At 36.7% G+C, this 24,785-nt stretch overlaps 1 protein-coding gene across 3 annotated transcripts in view; it reads right to left on the minus strand.

Moving 5' to 3' along the window:
* Nucleotides 1-22,048: 22,048 nt before the first annotated feature.
* The window catches only part of GABRG2 (gamma-aminobutyric acid type A receptor subunit gamma2), a 72,275-nt gene continuing 69,538 nt past the window's right edge, over nt 22,049-24,785 (minus strand). For all 3 annotated transcript variants that reach the window (XM_069773098.1, XM_069773097.1, XM_069773099.1), the window contains one exon: nt 22,049-24,035. In XM_069773098.1, the coding sequence (XP_069629199.1) occupies nt 23,760-24,035 (276 nt within the window). In that variant the 3' untranslated portion in view covers nt 22,049-23,759. The remainder of the gene's footprint in view (nt 24,036-24,785) is intronic.

Here is a 24,785-nt window from a genome sequence, read left to right on the forward strand (position 1 = left end):
TTTGCAATTGAAATGTAATTTGCAGCAAAGAGAATGCTCTAATCTTAAGAAGTATTGGTTATTTATACGAAGCACCTAATCAGAAATTTTAAAAATGACATTGCATTACTTTATTAACACCTCACACATATTTTGAACATGAAACACCCATTATAACTACTCTAAATGAGATTAATGGACTCAGAATTATTTGCTAACGGATAGGATCGAACGTTTCAATTGATAAAGGAAATCACAGGTAGCTTGAGAATGAAAAGAGGAAAAAGTAACTGACTATATTTCATAACAGCTCTTAAGAAAATGATTAAGAATTTACGAGTTAAATATTGGCTAACTATGCTTGTTCAGCAGGAAAACAGAAAACATCAAATTAAAATTTGCTAGAGGACTTCAAACCTCACATTAGGCTGGGGTGGCTGCTAGCAAATTTTTGTTGCCATCGTTAGGCACTAGATACAGTTATAGAAAATGCTCTGCCAGGAGGAAAGAGAGACATCCAGCCAAACTGCTGCCAGTGATCAAACCTTTTTCCTTGATAAGAAAGGAGGCAAGCAGAAGTACTCATTTGCTCTTGGTAGCTAGGAAAGTAACTTTTTTTCTTCTTCTTTCCTTTCTACTACTTCTACTATTCTTTTTCTCTATTCTCTTGAAGCTCTGAGGACTGATTTGGAATTTGACCTGTGATTAGGGATGGGGAAAGAGTTGGTCTCCAGGCAGCCTGTATTATACCTAGCTCTCAGTCTCTCAGTTGGAGGACCCTATCCACGTTTAGCTACTGTCCATCAGGGAAGATACAGAGCAGGTGCAAAGATCCAGGAGAGATGTTAGACCTCAAGAAAACCAAAACCTAAAAACCTCACCCCTGCAATTGGGAGTGACTAAATGAAAGAGTAGGGAATTTTTTTCAATCTAAAGATTAAGATGACAAATTCTCCAAAGTCACAAGGAGTTATGAGCTTAAAATATGGTAGTGGAGTTTCAGATTTGATAAAAGAATTCTTTTTTAAGACCAAAAAACTAAAACATGGAAATGCAGTGTCTCTGGATTCTCCATTGCTGCCAGTCTTTAAGAACAAATTAGATGAAAATTTCTTGGAAGTACATAGCTAGGCATAGCTGAGCTTGCTTTGGGGCAGGACAATAGACTATATAACTTAAAGGAATCCCTTCTTCCCTTACTTTTTTTATTATGTTATGACTCTAATGTTGATTTTGTTGTCATTGTTCTGATCAGCGCAAATGAGTGGAAAGACACTGGGGAATTTTCCTGCTTTGCTTTATTCTTTATCAAAACAATGAAAAGCTTTCTCTGTGTCTTAAAGAAGGCATGTTTCCAATAAACTTTAACAGAGGTTTGGTAACTGTCAGCAGAAGTAATCTAATATCAAAGGATAACTTTACAGAAAGAGTTATGAAAATACATCTTTATTCAAACACATAGAGTTCTCAGATGCATGCTACTGAACAGGTTATATATTGTATGAAGGTGTAGATGGTTCAATGTAGACAATTAGGATTCCCAAAGACCCTTTTTCTCCCAGATGGATAATGATATTTATGAGGCAATGGGAGTAAAGATGCTTAGGCTTTCTTCCTGATATGTCTGTTTGCCAGTAAGTGAATTTTAGTGCAAACATAACTGCTCTGAAGTTGGCAGCTACATCCGTCTATCCATATATTCTACCAGGTACAGTCATCTTGGCACTATGTGGGAAGATGTACGAGTGGGCTAGCAAAAAGCTATCTTTTATGATAATGAAGTGTAACAGCTTGGGAAAATGCCTTTCTGTGGAGTCGTCTGGACTGAAAACAAACCAGGCACATCAAAGGAACTAAATCCCTGACAAAGGGGTTGAAAAATAGGTCTGGGGCACACAGAGAAACAAGAAACTGGCAAACATGGAAGGGAATGAAAGTCTAATGGATAATGTCCAAAAAAAAAAAAAAAAAAGTTTGAGAATGGATACCTCTTTCTAGAATTCAGTTACTGCTTTAGTGAATGCTTTCTCTTAGAGGGGTTTCAGAATTTGTGTTCCCTCCAACACAGCTGCCACTTTCTCTCTGTTTCTGGTTTTAATGAATCTCTTTGAAAATACCTTTTGAGAATTAGACTGGCTTGTATAGTTTGTCACCTTCAAGAGGATAAAATCTTTTCATGTGTCAGGAAAAGTAATTAAAGATGAAGGCTTGGAGTAAGGAAGCTGGTATCTTTTTCTTATTTTTTGTTTTCTTAGGAGACTTCAAAAACAGAGCAGAAGTAACTGGGCAAGGAAACTGGTAGGAAGAGGTCCAGTAGCAGCAAACTACACTTTTTGAGAAGGTAGCTCTAGTAAAATTATCAGTTTTGGTCAAGGAGTTGAACTTAGTATCATTTGGGGGTCATACTGTTGTCCCTCAAACAGAGTTCATTTACCCAGTGTGCAAGCCAATAACACACACATTCAAGGTATTTTGAAATTAATTTCATTGATGAGCATGAATGGGTGCCTGTCTCAAGACAGCACACCTTTGTCTCAAAAATTCCGACATTTATGTATTTAACTAATATATATTCATTGTTATTTCCCTTAATGACTGGTTCTTTCTCCTTCGCCCTTCATGTAAATTAGCGCGCAGACTCTGTCCTCTTCCTCCATTTTCTTCTTTTGAGTAGGTGATATCATTTGAGTAGGTGGTCAATGAGTTGGTGGTTGTGATCTCCCCCTGTAGGAATTATCTTTTACCTACTTCTTACTCTGTCTTGGTGATTCCAAGCAGTTCTTCAAGGTTTGTTGATCAGACCACAATCCATTACCTTTTCTGACATAAGCATTCTACCTATTTACAAAGACCCACTGTGTAATAGTTTATTCCTAAACCCTAAATCATGTCTAGTAATTGTTTCCCTATTTTAAATATTAACTGATGGGGGCTGTACACAGGACTTTAGCAGCTGCCTGGTTATTTCAATCATATTATACATATTAACCAATAATGATACCACAATATTTTTGGCTGTCAAAGTAGAAGTAATGCTTGAATTGAAAATACTCAAACAGTAGCAGTGCAATGAGGGAGACATCTAAATATGCCTCCCTCCTCAAAATTAAATGTTAGAAAATATATACTCCACAGGACTTGGTTTTAAATCTCTGTTTCATTTGCTTGTGCTAGTTCTGGAAAAATGGATAAAAAAAGAACTTGAAAAACAAGTTAGAAAACTGACTTGCTATGTTTTTTGCAGTAGTTCTGACTGTGGAGAAGCAAACAAGAAAACTATGTCTTTATTAATGCAGTATATTTTGCTCAGCTTCCATTTAGGTCTACAAGCCCTTTCTTGTCAACAGTGTATAATCTTTAGTGTGTTTGTGCTTATGTGTAAGGGCATTGTACTTAATCAATTAAGGCAACGTGATTCAAACCCAATCTTCTGGGATTTTAAAACTTTTTTCTTTAAATATTCTCATTTGCTTCTTTTTGCCACCCCCCCCCCCCCAATCAAACCCTATTCTTTTCATTCAATAGTTTTTCATTCATATCCATTCAATTATAAAAGTATTTTAGGTAACTTTTCAGAAATCTTTTAGATTTTTTTTGGCAGTGCTTATTAGTGATAATTTCTCCAGCAGGTCCCTTTCTTCTATCCTGCAACAGTAGTAATTTTTAATACCTAACTGTTACTGGGCACTTGGCCCAAAACTTCTTTTGGTCACTTTTAGTGACCTGAATTTCAAACCTGAAGGCAGTAGAAGCTGTGGGGCTCAGAAGCTATGAAAAATGAAGACAAAATTAGCTAGCTTGAACATAGTCTTCTTAGGCTTTCATCTGCAAAAAGAATTTTAATTTTGTCTCCAAAAAACACTGCAGTGACCTGTCCTTCTAACTACAGTCCATTTTATAGTGTGAGTTCCAGGCAAGGCACCAGCAGACCTGTCAATACTCACCTGCCCTTTCTAGGTCACTGACAACCCAGTAACTTGTGATTTTCAGTCCCTCTCTAATGGATTTGTACAGTTAATTACAAAGGGCCATTTTCGTGGACTACAGCCAGAGAGTAAAGCTTTCTGAAAACCACTTTTCTATATGTATCTGAACTTTTTGCTCCCAAAAGGTGGGGACTGTGAAGTTTGCTGTTCATCCACAGAGCAGATGGTGGCAGTGTCAATTTCTATAGGACCAACTTACATGAACCCTGACATGGAGGATCAGTCCTTTGGAATGAAAGTTAATTAAATGTCTTATGTTTTTGAGTCCTACTTTTTCTAACAATAGTGCTGATTCAGTCTCACTGCAAATTCGAACAAAGCCAACTTGCCTGCAGCAGCACTTACCATGTATCTCCATTATCTTTCAGAAGTCTAAGAGTCAGACTCTGCAATTCAGCTAGACCTACTTTATTCTATTTTCTAGTGAAAAGTGGCCTTCAAATTTGAAATATTCACACTGTGTGAGGCAACTTTGGGCCAGCAGAAATACTATAGAGGCATGTCTTGTGTCAGCAAAATGCTTCGTCTGTAGTAGGATTTAAGGAGAGAATATGGTTAAAACTGTTTTGAGTATAATTTTTGGCTTGCAAATGGAGAAGAAAAGCATAGTAGATTTGTGTTCAGTTGTATTTACTTACATGATATGATAATATTTTGGAGAGGAGACTGAACTAGCTACTCCCTACAATTTGTTTTTTATTTAAACATAATACTGGTTCACTGAGGCTAAGGCTTCTGACAGGAGTATAATTGTTGATTAAGTTTTCAGCAGTAAGCCTTTGAAAGACCTATGGTAGACTCTCAATGCACTTTCATGGGATTGGGTCTATGGGGACTGAGCAATCTGACCATTTTGCTTCTGGAAATTTTTGGAAAATTGTGCTCTGACATCAACAGAAATGAAAGCAAGTTTCTAAACCATAAGTTTTGGTAAAAGTCATAACCCATCATAGCCTGTTGTTTCTAGAGGGAACTCAATCTTATGAGAGTTGATGGCTCATCTTATGATGGCTGTAAGACGTTTTTGTCTTGCGCTGCATTTCCACTTACCTGCTGAGATTCTCATCTCCATTATACTAAGGGCACTAAACTGTGTAAGAATTGCCACTGTTTGCAGCACAGGAAATTAACATAGCCTAAGTCAGTGCCTATTTAGCCCACTGCAGTGGCAAAATGAAATTTTCAGAGATAGGTAGAGATAGAGAGAGCCAGAGAGGAGAATTTCCCAGGATAAGCTTTTCTTCACTGATGAGTGAAATCCTTGAGTAACCTTATGATCTTGGTGTAAGTCAATGCTGCTACTGTGAGGCTGTGAATTATGAATTCTCAGTAATTCCATGTCTTGCACTTCTCCACTCTAAATCAATCCCTGATACTTGTTGGGTGGGGTTGGTTTTTTTCCAATTCATTCAAGATTAGCAGATTTTAAGAGCAAAATGGACTACAGTGAGCCTATGAATGAGATCTGATGCTTTTCCTAAATTAATTCATGAATAAATTCGGGATAACAATTTCTTCAAGAGGGAAAAAAAATGGTATCCTATTGTTCTTGGCTTAAGGACACTAACGATATATAGGAAACAGAAAAACATCAACATTTTCAAAGTGAAATGTTACAAATTTTTGTTCTGAAGACAGTTGAAATGCACTTTTTGATTTATTTATTTTCATTAGTGCTTTGAAACAGATAAAAATATGCATGCAAAATATTTAATACTCACAAATACCGAGGTCTAAGATTACACATTATGTAAAAGAATTTATTGTAAATAATTTACAGATCATAGACAATACTTGTCTATCCATTGCATTTGGCTGTGAATACAATTTGCATACTTTCAACCTGAATAATCATAAGAAAAAGATTCATCTTTGGGATTTGGACAAACAGCTTTGTTACAAAAGTTGTAAAAGGTTCCCTGATGGCTTTTAGTAAATGTTTTTTTGTTACTCTTTAAAAAATAAAAGTTAAAATTGAGGGGGAGGGAGGGTTGTTTCAAGACTACTTAGTGTCCGTACAGCCATACCTCTTGTTCTTAAGTTTCCAAACAGCTGTTACAATAGAAGGACTAGGAAAGTCAATAGCTGAATTACCGTTTAGGGGTGGATAATGAAGTCCTAATCCTGAATTTAAAAGGTATTGTATTTCTGTATTGAGATATTCTGTTCTCCAGTCTAGATAACTTCTAGTATTTCAGAAGTTTCTAAGAAAAGTATTAACAACTTCTTTTTAGGGTAGAGAGGGATGTAAAATATCAATTGACTGTCTTCCTTTCTCTGGCATAATGAAAGAGGCACTAGCTTCAGAGTAGTGAAATAATAGGGCTATATGGTGTACATTTCCCTCTTCAGAAAAGGGAAACTTGGAGCTTCATGAGTACAGTTAATATGTAGTGGGGAAAAATTATTTCTAAATATTTTGACTTTTAACTAGAATACTGTATCCACCGTATTTGCCTCTTATGTACTGCCTTTTCATAATCTCTTTTGCAAATGTGATTTGTTTTGTGGAAATGCTGATTAAATGCAAATTTTGATATAGTACTAAGATCTGTATAATCAAAACATGATTTTAACAAGTAGAAATAGTTTACAAAGGTCAGATCACATAATCAGGAACAGAATCAATCTAATCTGAGTTTGATGATCATAGTGCAAGAACCGAATACTTGAATAGTCCAATATACATTCTGAGAGTTCTTTATAGGTTGAAATTTACAACTTGTAATAAATTGATAACACACAAATAGTTTTAAGAGAGAAAAAAGGAAAAATCAATTAAATGAATTGTCATCACAATGTTTGTGTATGGCTGTTCCATTCATAACATCACCACAAAATTTATTTAATGATGTGTATTTAAGGAAAGAGATGTTCTTTGTTGTTGTTGTTGCAATTTTTAGATAAGATTGCCTACATCAAGATTGGAGAAGCTAGAAAAAAATAAGCTGTCATGGATTTACTAAATTAACTTATTTAACAGTTCAAAGCAAGCAATTAATGTGAAATACACACAGAATTTTAGGTTAATCAAGAAAGTTAGAGAAGTGAAATAGCAGAATGTTTCCTGATGCCAGAATAAGCAATATGGATATTTTAGTGTGAGTTTGCTGCTAGAACACTCAACAATTTCTTGTTAGTACTGGATGTTGAAAATTAACACAATAATTAACAACAATTTATCAAATTATTTTATTAATTTAAATTTATAGTGGCAACTGATGCCATTTAGTTGCATCATTAATCTTATGTAATACCAATATAACCCACTATAATCTGAAAAATCTGTTAATTATATTTATAGCAATATTTTTCCTTGGGGACTTCTGTATTTAAATGACTCAAAATTTAGACTCCTAATGGCTACCAGAGTTGGAGGCTTAAAAAGGAGAAGCAGATAAAGAGCAATCCACTAATCCTCCAAACTGGGGAGTTAGAAAAAGTTTTGCAAATTTCTCTCTTCCTAATAATAGATGATATTGCTGTCTATGGTAAGAACTTTCAGATATATGTGGTCTTTTAGTTTTATTCAAATTAGCCCATAATAAACTTAAGGCATCTTAGACTGTTAGAGAGTGGTCTGTGTGCAGGATGACGATTCAGGATACTACTTCACCCAGAGACCTTGGAGCAGAAAGACATGTAGAGTCAGACCACTCTATATGTAGCACTGTTAAATTACAATACAATGGAGCAATGGTTATGACCTGCTGACATTTTGTTCAAGAGAAAACTGGAAACAAATACGTCTGCAATGTTAGAAACTGATGTCAAAGCTTCAGGGAACTGTGGAAGTATAAAGAGAGAGAAAGATGTAAAACAAAACCACAGAACTATCTTGGGGTCTTTGGAACCGTCACTGTCAAAATGATGCTTCATATTTCTGCAGAAGGAAACAGTATTTGAGACAGTGGTGGGTAATGTGAGGTTTCCTCCCAGTTGTAGGAAGTTGCCACCCCAAACAGGTGAATACCATAGTGCAACATCTTTTCCAAATCCCAGTGGAAGAAATAGGAGGAAACATTCTATCCAATCTCAGGCAACAGCTATGGTATGTTAAGAAAATAGAACCATGGGATCCAGAAGAATTAGAACAGATCATCTTGCCATCTCTCAGGACCCCTAGGGTTTTTTAACAGCCATACTGTAAAGAGGAAAAGCAACCAACAAGACCTACAACTCGGAAACCAAACAATTAAAATCACTGTAGACAAACAGAAAATGTTGGCTCGAGAGCTCACCTTTTGTACTGCATGGCCACAGTACACAACTGCTAATGTTCCACTGCATCTTCCAAGCTTCAAGGTGGTTTTGAGTAGAAAACAGATCAGGATTTTGGCTGGTGAACATATGATATAGCCTGATCTGTTTTCTACTATTAGTGAGACTTAATATGATTCCATTCTGGCCGAGGGTACATGTGGGGTTGAATTACACTATCAGCAGGTCTGGTAAGAGTATAGCTTGTGGTGGAAGTGGAAACTCTTGGGTTTCCATGCGTTGTGACAGACCAGTGTTATGGTCTAACTTATGTGAGAGCACCTCATATTTTTTAAGTGCATTAGTCGAGGTACGAGGCTCTGTATCACGTTGCCTTTAAGATTCTTCCTCTCCAGATTTGCACATTCAGACGTGGGGTGTCCTAATACACTTTTATCCACAATTAAGTTTTGTTTACCCCTCTTCCCCACTCCCACAAACTTTATTAGAGCTCTATATGACTTTAAGATACCAAGAAAAGGGAAATGAACTTACACTGCCTAATTGATATCATTGTGAATAATTTTAGGACTCGCACTGTGTCATTCTTTACCCCATGAGTAGTCCCAGGGAAAATTACAAAGGCTGCAGAATCTGTTAAAAACCACTCATTTATTCAGGAGCATTTGCAGAAAATATTAACTGCTCCTCTGTGAGGTATAACAAGATTTTTCACATATTTTTAATTAAACTGAAAACTTCCATGTTTGCATAATATGCTGGTTTGCCTGGTTGCATACTCTTTTTGCTCTTTTTAATTATTTCTATTTCTTATGCAAGAATCCTCTTCACACCTTTTCTTTGCTCTCTCTAAGCAGTTTGTTGTTTTTCACAGTTTGATCTTCACTGACAGCTTTCTTTGCTGTGTTTTTGGTGCATAAAAAGCAAAACATACATTTCAGTCTCAGTGACTTTCATTTTAGATTAGGAAAACTGAAATACAAAGTGAGAACAAATATAAAATCTTCATGACAGAGAAAGCAAAGAATCTGTAAGATCTGCAGTTTAAAAACCTCTGTAAAACCTTTCATCTTTAATCCTCTTATAATGCTGTCACTGACTGACAAGCAGGTGGAGAGATTTTTCATTTTATGGCATAGAAAGGATAAATTTGTGATTAAGGCATAGATTGGGTCTCAAAGGATTCTGGTTCAGTTTACATCTTTTGATATAAACTTTGCACAGGTGTTGGTTTAGGCTTCACATTGCCTGTATCCTTTCTTTTCCTTTTCTCTGTGATGATAGCATTCCTCTGTCTATTTAGATGTTGTAATCTCAAAAATGCTGTCTTTTGCACTGGAACTGTTAACTTTTCTATAATCTGAAATTCAGGCCTGATAAGTGTTATACAATAACTCCAGTTCAGGGATGGAGTTGTGCATGTGCTTAATCCCTTTGGAAAGTCAGACTAAGAGCATACTCAGTGTATGTCTCCATACACTCACCTGAACTGATGCTGAAGAAGGAAAACCATACTGTAGTTTTCAGAGAAATTAAGTGTAGCCAACAATGCATCTATTAGCAATATGAAATCTGCACAGTACAAATATTAAGCAAATTTCTCTTCAGTGATGTGAGAAGTATGGGGATATGTTTATATTTCAGTGTGTTGCTAACTCTGACCTATAAGAACAAATCAATATTCATTTTTTGATGCCACATAGACAGCAGTGGATATTTTAAGGGCAATTTCAGTAGAATTTAAAATTCATATCAACATTTTAAAACACTCTTATTGGAAACTATTATTTTTTACTCATGTAATCTGATATAAAGGCAAATTATTTTTATATTGTTCGCGTTTAGTTGTTGTGGCTTTATATCTCATCTGAATTTTATGCTGTTCAACTCATCAAGAAACCAAGTTCCTTTTCAGCTAAGAGTAACATGCCTTGTGTTATTTTAGCCTAATTTTTGTGCATTGGAAAACTATGTGAGCATTCACATGGTATTCAGTCTTCTAGACTTACAGTATCAGTCAAGTGAAGATTTCTGCAGCAGTAAAAAAGTGAATTTATGATGGTTTGGCAAAAAAAAACACAAACTTTTTTTTTTTTTCCAATTTATGAAGCTAGCAAGTTAGTTTTTAATTACACATTAAGCAACCTTAAATAGCTGCTTGAAAGCCATCTGATATCACTTGCTTGCAATTTTAATATCTATAGGGAAGGAGAGCTGTGTCTCAAGGTGAATTGTCACTTCATCCAGAGTCTATAAAATAGGCCCAGGAGGAAAAGAATCAAACAAAAGAATGGAAAAAGAGAAGCAAGCAGAGGCTTGAACAAGTGGCCATTGCATTTACCACTTCCCCCAGGAGGAGTACCATCAGAAAAGTTCTTGGTAGGAAGAATTGCTTGGCAATGTGAACCCTTTTATCCACTTTTTGGAGTCTATATAGGAATATAGGAGGAAAGTTCTGTGCAGGTGTCCAGAATTGCTGCAATTGCTCCATCTCCCTGATTCTTTTGTCATATTGTCTTAGAAGGTATAGGAACTGAGTCATCCTCCTATTGTCCAATGGGTTTACATTCATTTCATGTTTTTTTTATTATCCTTCAAAAAAAGCTTTCAGAACTACATTTTCTTTTCATCATTGCTTCCAAATATGCATTTTGGTCTTAAAATGAGCAAACTCAGGGGATGTGAATAAAAATTTCCAGATCAGCTGTAAAGTACGCATCCTTGGTTTCTATGGTAGCAAAAGGAATTTCTTAGAAGATTGCCTGTACAAGTTAATTCAAGGTACAATTTGTGTTATTAGCTGAACGTTTATTGCTTAGAGGAGGATTCTGGTTTTAGCTATTGTTTCTTGAAACAGAATAATCTTAATTTTATGTAACAGTATTAGTCAATGATTAGGAAACCATTATGGGGTCATAGAGGCTAAACCCTGGGATTTTCACTGCCCATGGGTGTGTTGTTCTGACATGTGAAATCATACTTGCCTGCTAGCAGCCAAAATTTAGGATCATTAATTTTATAAAAGTAATAAATAAGCTGAAAGAGCCTGAACGTAGGCTATAGGTTCCTATAGGCTTTGTTAATGTGAGGTAAAGGGGCTTCTTAGTTTCAAAAGAGAAGGAATAATGCAGTGTGTCTTTATATGTCATCCCCCAATCTGCCAAAAAAAAACCAAACCAAAAATCACTTGAGACAAGTAGAGCTGCTGCTGTCTTGAGGTAACGTTCATAGTGCTTCCCTCCTTAATGGGGTTAGGCAGTTTGCTAGACAGTTTGAAAATGCAGAGGAATGCTTCACCTACTCTCAGAACATACCCAGGTAGCATGATATTCCACACAGAATATTTGGGTAATGTTTATGAATCTCCTAAAACTGAACGCTTCCTTGTACTGCAAATTATGTAGTACGATAAAACTGAAGATTACTTAAGCAGATGGTATATGCAAATAGTATTTTTAATGAAAAGTGGCAGAGAAAACACTTTAAAGGTATGAGCGAGACACACACTAGTGAATATCGTTGCCTTTTAATCCACCTTAATATTTAGCTTTATATAAGGAAATGTGGCAAAGAGAGAACGTATGACTGAACTGATAATTTTTTAATTCTGTATGTACGTGTCCAATAATCTGAGAGGAGGAAAAAATACTCATTAACTTCTAAAGAACCTTGTAGCTGTCCCCTGTGTTTCTTTTTTTGTGCTATTCTATGTATCTCTTTTGCTGTCTATATATCTCTGTGAGCTTGGGTGTAGTCAGCAAAATCCCTAACAAAATGCAACAAGTGACAACAAACAGATCGTTCTGTAGTTTTGGGGGCCATTTTTGCTACCACAGGTTACAACATTCTTCTGCAGTTCTGTGCTTGTGTGGTAAATTTCAGCAGGGATTTCTGTGGTATCTCTAAGGTCATATAGATGGGCATGTGGGATTGTAGGCTAATGACAGAAATGGGCATGTAGCAGAAAGTGGATGGGTCCTTTATCAGTTTAAAGGCCATTTTTTCCCCCGTTTTCCAACTCATGACAAGAACTGTCCGTGTTTTCTCTATAAAAGCTCTGGAGAAAATGTGAAAATATGAATTCTGAAGTTCACGTAGATGACTAAGTGGTAACTCTCCAAGTTCCATGGGTTTTTTTTAGTGTTCTGACTTCTCTCCTTAAGTTTTGGTTGTCTAAGCAAACTAAGGAACAGGCAAAATGAGATTCATGTAAAAAAAAAAATTATGTTTAAGGAAAGCTTTAGAGAGAAGATTGGTGTCTCTTTCTGAACAAGATAAAACTAAATAAAAATATAGATCTAGAGAGCTAAGTAAAGATGCTAACTTACCTTCAGGTGGGGATGTATTTCTTGATATCTGTGACACAACTCTCCAATGGTTCTGATTTTTTAACAGTAATGTATTTCAAATTATAGGAAAACAGGAATGTAAACTTTTTCAAGTGTGTTAACTCTTAAAAATGTAGCTAGTGGGTTTTTAAATTTATTTATTAATAGTTTAAAAATATTTTACCATATTTTCAGAGATATAGTTCTTTTGCCTGCTTTCTTTTTACTTTCATTTCCTATGTAATTATTTTCATTTTTTTCTTAATAAGAAAAAGGACTCCTTTTGTATTTTAATTCTTTGAAAAGCATATTATTCCAAATAACTGATAGTAATTGCTGAGCATCTTTAGAAACTGGCTGTTGCTGTTTAGAATAAAATGCATTCTGTTCTACTATATTGTGGTGGGTTGACCCTGGCTGCATGCCAGGTGCTCACCAAAGCCACTCTATCACTCCTGCTCCTCAGCTGGACAGGGAAGAGAAGATATAATGAAAGGCTCGTGGGTCAAGATAAGGACAGGGAGAGATCACTCACCAATTACCATTATGGGCAAAACAGACTTGACTTGGGAAAAATTAATTTAATTTATTACCAATCAAATCAGAGTAGGATAATGAGAAATAAACCCAAATCTTTAAAACACCTTCCCACACCCCTCCCTTCTTCCCGGGCACAGCTTCACTCCCCAATTCTCTACCTCTTCCCCCACAGTGGCACAGGGGGACAGAGAATGGGAGTTATCATCAGTTCATCACACGTTGTTTCTGCCGCTCCTTCCTCTTCAGGGGCAGGACTCCTCACACTCTTCCCCTGCTCCAGCGTGGGGTCCCTCCCATGGGAGACAGTCCTTCACAAACTTCCCTGGCATAGGTCCCTTCCACGGGCTGCAGTTCCTCACGAACTGCTCCAGCATGGGTCCCTTCCACAGGCTGCAGTTCCTCACGAACTGCTCCAGCATGGGTCCCTTCCACGGGCTGCAGTCCTTCAGGCACAGACTGCTCCAGTGTGGGTCCCCCATGGGGTCACAAGTCCTGCCAGGAGCCTGCTCCAGCGTGGGCTTCCCACAGGGTCACAGCCTCCTTCAGGCACCCACCTACTCAGGCGTGGGGTCCTCCCTGGGCTGCAGGTGGATACCTGCTCCACCGTGGGCCTTCGTGGGCTGCAGGGGGACAGCCTGCCTCACCATGGTCTTCCTCCATGGGCTGCAGGGGAATCTCTGCTCTGGTGCCTGGAGCATCTCCTCCCCCTCCTTCTTCAGTGACCTGGGGGTCTGCAAGGTTGTTTCTCTTACATGTTCTCACTCCTCTCTTCTGACTGCTGCTGGTGTCCACTGCATTCCCCCCCTGACCCACACCCCCTTCTTAAATATGTCATCCCAGAGGCACTACCACCGTTGCTGATGGGCTTGGCCTACGCCAGCAGCGGGTCCGTCTTGGAGCTGGCTGGTATTGGCTCTGTCGGACATGGGGGAAGCTTCTAGCAGCTTCTCACAGAAGCCACCCCTGTAGACCCCTGCTACCAAAACCTTGCTACACAAACCCAATATATATAACATGAATGATTTTGTTTAGCATTTTGATTAGTTTTTTGCTTGCTACCTATGAATTAAACAGAGCTTTAAAAGTTAGTAAGACTTTTGTTACTAAAATTGAAAAACTGGTACTTTCTGTTTCAAAATGTTCATTGAACACATTTTCTAGGCAGCATCAGAATGTCAATCCATTTATTGGAACTGTAACAAATTAATCAGGCTAGAATTACTTAATTGCACTAGTACTCAAACGTATGTAGGGTTCTAGTGTACTTCTCATAGGATTGGTCATGATGATCTTAGTCTACAAAGTTTAGTTTTCTAAATTACTAACTTCTCAATTTTCTAAGATTTTTAGTAAGACAAATAAAGAACAGGAACTGGGCTGCTGATACTTTTTTCTTTCTTTACCTAGAAAAGTTGATTGCAGAGTTAATTTAAAGTTTTTCTATTTTAAAAGTTCCCCAAATACCACTTTTCAGTTCTATGCATTGGTTTTTTTCCTGAAAGACCAGGTAAAATAAGGGCATCTTTGAAAAGGAGTATCTTCTCACATTGTACTCTTCCTTTGCACCATGTATGAATTCAAGTGTATCGAGGGCTAACTCCTTCTGTGTCTAGGTGCCAGGGAGAGTGGGAGGAAAGGTACAAGGAGCAATGACATAATACTTAGCACTTATTTGGCAAAATCTTCAGAAGAATTTGCATAATTATCTCAGCTGTGCGTGGGATGTGAACTTCAACCTGTTTACATAATCAAGGCCCGTGTGTCTGCATTAACTGCTCAGCATTATTGGTTGTTCCTCTTTGTATAGGAAGGAAAAATAAACTCTGGAGACTAAATTATATGCTTACACAATGAGCTTGTATCTAGCTCATCCCCTAGGAAATTTTACCATAGCATATCTTATTTCAGGTTTGGGATGGATTTTAAGACTACTCAGAAAGATCGGTGGTTTATACTTAAATTCCCTGTAAAGAACAAAATCACACAGAAAAAATGGATCAAATGATTCTCAAATTTACGAGATTTTGAGCAGAGTGAACCACTTAAATTTTACTGGGCAGGCATCCTGTATTTTTGTTCCCTTCACAATAGCTCTAAAATATGCAGTTACAGTGAAAGATGTATGCTACCATTTACACCTTGGCTATTTTTGGTCCCAACTGATACCATTACTAAAAGGAGCAGCCAGAAGCTAAACAAGAGTGGTGTAGAGTAATTAACAAAACCTTATGATTCTTAAAATTATGTGTAGAAACCAGCATCAGTTTACGAATAACTATTACTAGATAATAACACAGAATACTCTTTACCATTGATGCTGTACCATTCTAATCATATTACTTTTTCCACATTATGCTTTTACATGCTGCCCAGAACTTGTGTCACTGCATTGGTTTAGGAACACTGGACCAGCGAACATGAGCGAGAAGGCACGAGCAGCACTAGAGTAATAATCCAATAAGGCAATGGACAGGATATGATAGTGGAACACACAGCTGCTTACACAAGCTGCAGCATACTTAATGAGAATCATTTTTCCATGATCTAAATTCATTTGTGGGCAGGTGAGAAGGTTTTTTAGAGAATTTGGGAAGAAAGCTATGATTTTAATTAAAAGAATGTCGCAAGTTTTTTGAGAGTTCTGTTCAGTCCTACTCCCAGATATATTTGGGACTTGGGTTTGTTTCTTTGCACATGAGTGATAGGGTATGAGGTCAACGACAGCCGGAAGGAGGAACTGCCCTACCTTTTCTTTGAAGTAAATGCTCCAAAGGACAGAAAAGGCCTCTAATGCCTAAAAATGTTATTTTGTTAAAACACAGACTAATGTACTAGAACAAGATGACTCTTCAAATAGAGAAGGTTCTGATCAACTATGGCAGATCATACAGAGTAGTTTGAAATAAATCTCTCTATGCTTATTAGGAGTTTGCAAGGTGGTTTCTTTGACACAGTTTTGTTTTCTACTGTACAGATTTTGGATAGATTTGTAATTTGAGCTAATATGTTTCCCCGCATAGCATTCTCTCAGGGCAACCACCTGTTTTGGTGGTTTGGACCTGTCTGTCCAAATGCTCCATGGGACCTAGAGGGGAGCAGAACAAATAGACAGTCACACTCCCTATTACTTACCTTTGTAACAAGTCTAACTTAGGATGTTTCTACAGTAAATTTAAAAGTAAACAAATTATTCTGACAAGTCAAAATTAGAGGTGTACTTGATATTTGTTGTAGTTTGTTTTAATACAGATCTTTTTTTTTTTCTGTGGTGCTTTTGCAAAATAATCTGTAGAAATAAAGGGAGGAAAAACACTTTTATAACTAGATGACAGTTCCTTAAGCTGCTCTTGCAGTTTCATTTTGTTGAGTGTTTTTATTCTTTAGACTTGATATTTCTTCTATATCCCAAGTGTTTGAGCTAAAGAACAAATGTTTTGTTTTGATTCAAACATTATAACATTTAGTAAACTATCTTCTCTCATCCCTGTATAGTCTGTACCTGTGATTCTCTGACATCGAGACTCTCCCAAGGGCCATCCAGGGTATGCCTAGCTAGTGTGTATCTTTCCAAAAGAGCCACTGAAGACTCCTAAGAAACTGGCAAAACTACTGGAACCAGGGACGGCTGCCAAAAAATGCTCATGAAGCATTACTTGGGGTTTGAAGGAATTAATGAGAGCTGTTTCAGTGTGACCATTCTCTTTGCATTCCAGAAATATTCAAGGAGCTTCAGCATCCATAGACAGCATCCTCAGGTGCCTGAGACCAGCAAGAGTGCTGCTATATGGGGAGGGTACAGATTTGGTGAGATTTATGCCACAGCTGCATGTTGTCAGGATTTGCAGATTGTGTGAATATGGTGTCCTGGTTTCAGCTGGGATGGAGTTGTCTTCCTAGCAGCTGGTACAGTGCTATGTTATTGAGTTAGGTATAGGAAGAATGTTGATAACACACTGATGTTTTCAGTTGTTGCTAAGTAATGTTTAGTCTAATGTCAAGGATTTTTCAGCTTCTCATGCCCAGCCAACAAGAAAGCTGGAGGGGCACAAGAAGTTGGGAGGGGACACAGCCAGGGCAGCTGACCCAAAGTGGCCAACGGGGGATTCCAGACCATGTGACATCACATCTAGTATAGAAACGGGGCGGGGGGATCACTGCTCGGGGACTAACTGGGTGTTGATTGGCAGGTGGTGAGCAATTGCATTGTGCATCACTTGTGTATTCCAATCCTTTTATTATTACTGCTGTTATTTTATTAGTGTTATCAGTATTAGTTTCTTCTTTTCTGTTCTATTAAACCATTCTTATCTCAACCAACGAGTTTTACTTTTTTTCCTGATTTTCTCTGCCATCCTGCTGGGTGCGGGGGGAGTGAGTGAGCAGCTGCGTGGTGCCTATTTGCCCACTTGGGTTAAACTACAACGTATGGGTACTCTCTAGGCTACTACAGTTCAGTGTAGAGAGACCAGGGCTTAATGAGAGCTCTCAAGAGAGCAATGTGAAAACAAGTGAAATAAAGGCAAGCTTGAAGTTAGCAATAGGTCTGCCTTATCTCTTTTTTACTTTCCTAGTATTGAGTCCATTAACTTTAGAACTTTACCTGTAGTTTCTTTAAAAGTGATGGTTTTCAAATTACAGTAATTTTTCAGAGTTGAAATGGAATCACAAATTTGGGTGAAGCTGTGAGCATGGTGATTTATGGGACAGAAGCATTATACATGCAAGAAAGATCCAGAGTTGCTAGATCAGCAGGAAAGCTATAAAATGTAGGTGAATGTTCAGTGAGGGCAAAGGAATTGGAAAGAGCAAAAGGAAAATGCTAGAAGTCATCTCACTGTGGCAGCAGATTAAAGAGCACTGATATAAGTAGAACAAGAATGAGAAGCAGAAAAACCTATGAAATCTGAATAGATTTGTGAGATTATAGAATTGCTGAAATAATTGTTGGTCTAGTCTTTCACTTCTAGTCTTAAGGAAACACTGAAAAGAATTCTGATAATTTATGAATATGCATTGTTTTGTCAATACAAACATGCAGACTTTTTTTTTTTTTTTAGTAAAAGCATGGTAAATTTACATGTGTGTTTGTTTTTTTTTTTCTTCCTTAATACAGTGAAGTATCCAGCTATGCTAAATCCTCTCTAGGAGGTCTATCTGACTTTCAGGCAGTTTATAGCCTCATCTACTATTTTTATAGACAGCTTGTAAATATATTAGCTGGATAGATAACTATGTGCTTGTGCCTCTTTTTAGGAATGAAATGAGAAGTCTTGGTTTGGAGTTTTTTGGGGGGAGGGTGGGTTTTTTGGTGGTAGTTTTTGGTTTTTTTTCTTCCTGTGGGTAAATTAAGGTTAGGCTTCTTACAGCAAAATGACTGAATCTGTAGTTAGGCTTATCGTATACACCTGAAAATTCTAAAGAGTGTGATGGCTGATAAAACCTCATCAGATATAGATTTCAGTATGCCAGTGTCAAAAAGCATGTGGTGGAAAGATCAATATTTCTAATGTTTTTCATACTGGTTGAATTAAAGCTATATTAATTTTTCCTCATTTCTTATTTTCCCTTTTCTTACTTTGATAATCAATATGAATTTTATGCAAGTCCAAATGAGAAAATTTTATCCAGTCTTATCATAATGTGCTTTTTTTTTCCCTACAAGAAAGGCAACCTTTTTAATATGTTTTTTTCTGAACTAATTCAGTATTCTGGAATGAATTATTCAAATGGGTTTGCTGACTTGTAAGCAAAGCTTTTAGTTCATGTCTGTTATTCAAATCTTTTAAAGGTCATGAACTTTCTTTTACATATTCAACAAATACGTTTTTCATTGTAAATCTTGACTTTAAAAAGTAAAACACAGTAATGTATAAGTAGGAAGTCTGAATCTTTTCATCTACAGGATCCTTCTAAATAAGGAGGGAAAGTGCATTGGCTTTTAATTTTTATAAATGGAACAATAGATCTCTCATGGGTATAATAAACTGATTTACCTGTGAAGCTTTTCATAAGATTTAATTAAATTCTCTTTGCAAAGCAACTGAAATTTTGTTTGAAAGACAACACTTGCATTTTAAAATGTCACTTTTTTTACCCTGGGCTGTAATTAAGTTTCATTTAGATGGCTCCTTTATATTTTAACTTTTCTTCTTGTGTTCATACTTACTATTTGATTCTGCCTTGGATTCCTTAGCTTAAAATAACAGGCTTTATTCTTCCAGCTGCAGAAGCCCAGGAACAGGCTTTATTTTTCACTAAGTCCTTATCTTGGACTTAGCTATTCATTTCCAAGTAACATTAACTTTCTGCCACAGCATCACCAAAATCTGGTTCTTCATCCATGTTGATGAAGCCTGAACCCTAAGCGTGCTCTATTCAATTCAGAGAACTGCAACCTTCCTTATTCTGGCCTTGACAATTATTATATTTTCTATGGATCATATTGCCTCTGAATCCCTCTTCTTAGCTTGGTGCTTTGGGGTGCCTCTTTAGTCCATTAACATACATAATTCTTAGATAATTCAGCAGATTCTTTTGTTTGCTTCTCTAATTCCATTCTCAGCTGCAGCCTGGATAGAGCAGATCAGCTCAATATTGACTTCAGTCTCATGCCTTAGTTTCATTCCTCAACTACCAGCTTCTCCCACAAAGACTGCCTTACTTAGTCCTACCTTTTCTCTGTAGCATGAGAAACACTTCAGCAAACCTGAAAAAATCCTTGCTTATCCTCTTTGAAATCCCAGTTTGCAGCTCATCTCTACCATGATCCTACAAAACTCAGATTTTGTGGTAAGGCAGATAATCGAAAACTATATTTTCCCAATTCTTTTTTTTAGTTCCTTGTAAAGTAATGATATCTACTAAAATTTGTGCAGTTAAAGCTTTCTTGTTCCGTTTCTCACATTATTCGTTTGCTTGAGTATTTTATAAGTATTCTTTTTCCTTTTTATACCTGTGTTTTTAGACTGAAGAGCTTTGGGGGCACAAGGAGGAAGGAGGTCCAAATATTTAGACCTCCAGTATATGCTAATATCTGCTGCTATAGCTGTGTCATTGAAACTGATACACATAGTATATTTGACTAGTCCATTCATGTTAGTTGGGTTTATGTGACTGTGGGGAAACGAGGTAGAAATGAGTGGATTAAAAAAAAACCACTTGCTTTTTTTGTGTGTTTATGTATGTAATCTGTGCTGGGAACTGTACCTTTAGGAACTTTAGCATTTTGTGTTGTACAAATTATTCAAAACTGCCTAGTTAAAATATAGTCTTTTGTGGTTGCCTAACATTGAAAATAGGAGAACTATTGTTGAGTCACATTATCTCTCTGAATACCAGCTATTTATTTACGAATTGGGGTTTGTAAATGTTATAAATGTATAAAGATTTATAAATGCTTTGAGGATGTTCTCTTTTTATGATATGTATATATGACATAATGCCTGGAACAGCAATGCCTTTTCTCGGTCAGGACATCTACATACTCTTGGAATATAAATAGCGAGTAAATAATTGTGCCACTAGTGTATACTTGACAAAACTCTTAATGACCATCTGAACATCCTCAGACATATCCCAGAGCAGTAATAGCTATCTGCAATGTGATGAGCTTGAAAACATTTTAGCAAGTCTGTTGCATCAGGAGTGAGTTTATTCTCTAGAATGCAACTGGGAGAATTAATGTATATAATGTATATATTAATATAATATTTTATAGAACATGTTTGTGTGAATATGTCTATATAGATAGGTTTGTGAGCAGTTTTCTTCTGAATAATAACTCCCATCATACCCAAATGCTATTTTGCTTGCTATTTAGTTTGCTGTGGTGGCAGTCTGGCTTTACAATATAAAGGTCAGCTTTTGATTCTGTGCTGAATAGCTAATATAATCTCTATTCAGAGGAACACTATACTTTTTGTTTAGTTAGCACTAGACTCTGCTTTGGTGTCATTTTCTCACTGGGAATTACATGTTTGTCCATGAAATGTCCTTTTGAACCTCATCCATTTTCCCCAGGAGGGAATGACAAATCACCTAGATAAGTGTGGCAGGAGCAGAGCAGTTGGGTAATGACTCATTAAAGGCTTATTTCCTTTACTTTGTGTAGTGATATATGCTGAGAAAAGTTCACTCAGCTCCTTAACGCAGGTGTGGCATGCTTTTCCATTTTGTGCAGCTTGCATTATTGAGATGGGGGTATATCAATCTTTAACGAAACTCCTCCCTTGCTGGAAGGAGAAGGCCAACTTGTGTGAGGGATCTGATTGTTTCTCATTATTGCAACTGATCCTTCAGTGTTGCAGGCTTTATATAGGCATATGCAATCTGATGACTAAACTAGGCTAAATTTCTTACTGTCACCGAATCCTTAATTTCACAGACCTTGACAAAAAAAATATCTAAATATGTTAGCTGAAATGTACCTGGACTGAGGGAATTAAAGGGCTGGTTTGGGCTGAGATTCATAATGAACTGTATAAAAACTATTTGGTAGCAGGGAAAAGATTCAGGTAAAAATTGAAACCTTAAATGTATAACATCAGCCACTCTTATTAACTGCAAGGAACTAACAGAAAGCTGCTAAATCACTGACCCCTGCAAAAAAAACCCCAAATTAGTGATCTGTCTAGCACCAGCTGAAGCACATTTCTGTGTGAAAGATGATTGACACTCATGCAGGGAGTGGAAACACTCTATCTACTTTAAGTAGATAAAGAAAGGTTATCTCTCTTCATTAAGATACTTTGAATTAAGTGATTTTTTTAAAAAATGTTTTTTTTTTTTTTAAAAGATAATCTTCAAAATGGTTTTAAAGATTTAGTCTCCATCCTTGAAAGTTTTGTGGGTGAGCCATTTGACTACAAAATGAGACAATGCAAAGGGTTATGAGGATTATAATCATTTATATTTAGGCAGCTGATGAATCAAAATAGTCAAGCAGTCTAGTCCTTGAAGCATGCTTTTAATAAACTAATCACAAGAAAACTGGAATTGAGTGCAGCGGTTTTATTGAAAAAGTCCACAGGTGTGTGCAATTCCTTTATTAAAATGTTTTCAAATACATTGGACAAGGAGCAATAGATGATCAAGAGTTATTCCTTTTTTATACATTTTTATTTCCAAAACTATACAAACATTGGAAAACTTTCCTTTTCCTCCATTTTAGCTATTAATAATTCTGTAATGGTAAGTTATATATCTTCCTTTTCAATCTGCAAGCCCACTTTCCTGGAGGTGACATTTTCCATCTCTGACAATTAAAAAAAGGTCAATCATATTTACATGTGCTTGAATACTTGAACATCATACAGGTTCTGAAAACCAGTGGATAAATGGTTTTCAGGATTCACCCAGGTGGGCTGAAGGTTTTAAATACACATAAACTACATACATTTGATTTAGTAGCCAAGACACCCTTTGTTCCCTTTTATTTTCAAGGCTATCTATAAACTGTGTGCTAGCCATGGTGAAGGTTTGTTTTAGTAAAGGTACTCACCGAGTGAAAAGCAGCGCTGACAACAGCTATTGCTGATCAAGGACATGAACGGGCAGAGAATTGTATGTGTGTATATATATAATACAATTCTAATGTTTCAAAGTGAACTTGAGGCTCTTATGTAAAAATAATGTCTAGAATAAAAGCTATTTCCAGGACTGGATTAAAGAATTAAAAAAAACCACGAACACTTGTGTAAGGAAAGAAAGTAGAGCTCAACATAGGAAAAGAACAACAGAAACACATGGATTAAATTTGGAAGCTGATCTTGCAATGTATAATTACTGAAAATTCAGTTGAAATATAGCAACATCATCAGTGGAAAATGAAGGATACAACTGCAGCAGACACATACAGTATACTTTATGAGCTATTATATTGGCCATACAGATTTGTCTACATGTTATTTATTTGAATCCTTAAGGCTTCTCTAACGTCTTACATGAAAGTGCTGTCTGCTTGGATCTTCCATGCATGAGGGAAAGGGGTAATTTTTCAAGGAAAAGAGAAAATTTTGCCCACATTTCAATTACAATAGCACATCCAGAGACACAAAATAAAAGACAAAACTTTATGGTACCTTTGTTTCATTTATTTTGGCCCCCAAAAGATGCATGCACTAGACTTTATGTACTACAAGGTATTGAAATATTTACAGCATTGTACATGTGCTCTTAAAGGGATGGCAAAGGGAAAGGTCTATTTTTATCTTGGTGGGAGTAGAAGTTAACTTTTCTAGCTTAATAATACCTATTCAAAGTGAGAGATGACTCTTCCAAAAAGAAAAGCCCACAGAGAATAAAGCTATAGCATAATTATAGCCAATGTTAACAAACTGTACAGCACTTTACCTGGGAATTCTCCTCTCACTCCTGTTTGAAATAGCAGTACCAACTATTATGTGATGTTCCCATGCTCCCCTTGTCCTGTCTGCTTTCTTTCTCTCTATTCCAGCAGGTATAGCTGTATATTACCTGTTTGTATGACACTTATTTCAAATTATTTTGGCATGTTGAATGGACATTTAATTCACAATAACCTGATGGCAATTTTTGGACAAATGATATGATTCATATTTACCGGGTTATGGCACTAAAGAATTCAGACCACTATAAAGCGCATTGTAGATACTTCAAGTGGACTTAGGAAACCATCTCTCTAAGAAATTCAGTGAGTAAGGCTCATATCACTGATTTCCTTCTGCTTTTAAAGGTAAAGATATGATACCCAATATACCAGGTTAAACAAACAGAAGGCAGTTGGGAAGAAAATGCGGGCATAGGAGTCCATTTTGGCAATGCGGATATGTATTCTTCCATGCCTCCATGCTCCTGTTCGACAATCCTCAAAGCAGCAAAAAAAACTGGCACAGTCCTTGCCATCAAGACACTCATACCCATATTCTTCATCCCTTTCTTGGAGGTGTGTAGCATTGTTCATTTGAATAGTAGCTGATCGAGGCCGGATGTCAATTGTAGGTGCCTAAGGTGGAGTGGCAGAAAAAGAAAAAGACGGCAGGAGGGAGAGACTCTGTTATTATCACCAGACCAACAGGGAGATGGAGACTAATGGTCAACACGTGAATGATGGCTCTGCGTGGGGTACGTGGGAAATTGCTGAGGAGTTCTAATGGTAATATTACCTTGAACTTACTAAAATCATTTGCATTGTACACTTTAACTTTACAAGAAAGCAGCACAAATCAATATAAAGTTAACAGCTGTAGACAATTAGCTTTAAAGCCAAGCTAAGGAAACATTAGAGGTTAAAGGAAACATTCAGGAATGTAACTGATGGTATTTTGAAATTCCTTTGTGTTTTATATTTTATGTGGCTGCTTGATATCTGAAAGCAATTTATGTATTGCACATGGAAGGAACTGAAATAATCAATTGGAAATGCAGGATTTTAATATAGGGCTGGTTCATGTTGAGACGGAAGCAAATATACATACAGGAAAAAAGGCAAAACCTGGGTCTTTTGAATAAGGTTAGGAGAATCTCTATAAGACTCTCCAACTGTTTGAATATATACAGTTCACCATCTACTAATGTTCACCAACTAGAAGGTTCAACATGTTCCAAATTTTATATAGTAGCTGTACATACATACACACATATATATTTGGAATGAATTGAGCAAATTAAGCATTTAAAACACATTTGAGCACTTGGTGAACGCTAGGATGACAGGCATTGAAATTTCCTGCTGATAGTTATTAGGGTAAAATAA

Source organism: Haliaeetus albicilla, chromosome 27, assembly GCF_947461875.1.
Source record: "Haliaeetus albicilla chromosome 27, bHalAlb1.1, whole genome shotgun sequence".
NCBI classification, from domain to species: Eukaryota; Metazoa; Chordata; class Aves; order Accipitriformes; family Accipitridae; genus Haliaeetus; species Haliaeetus albicilla.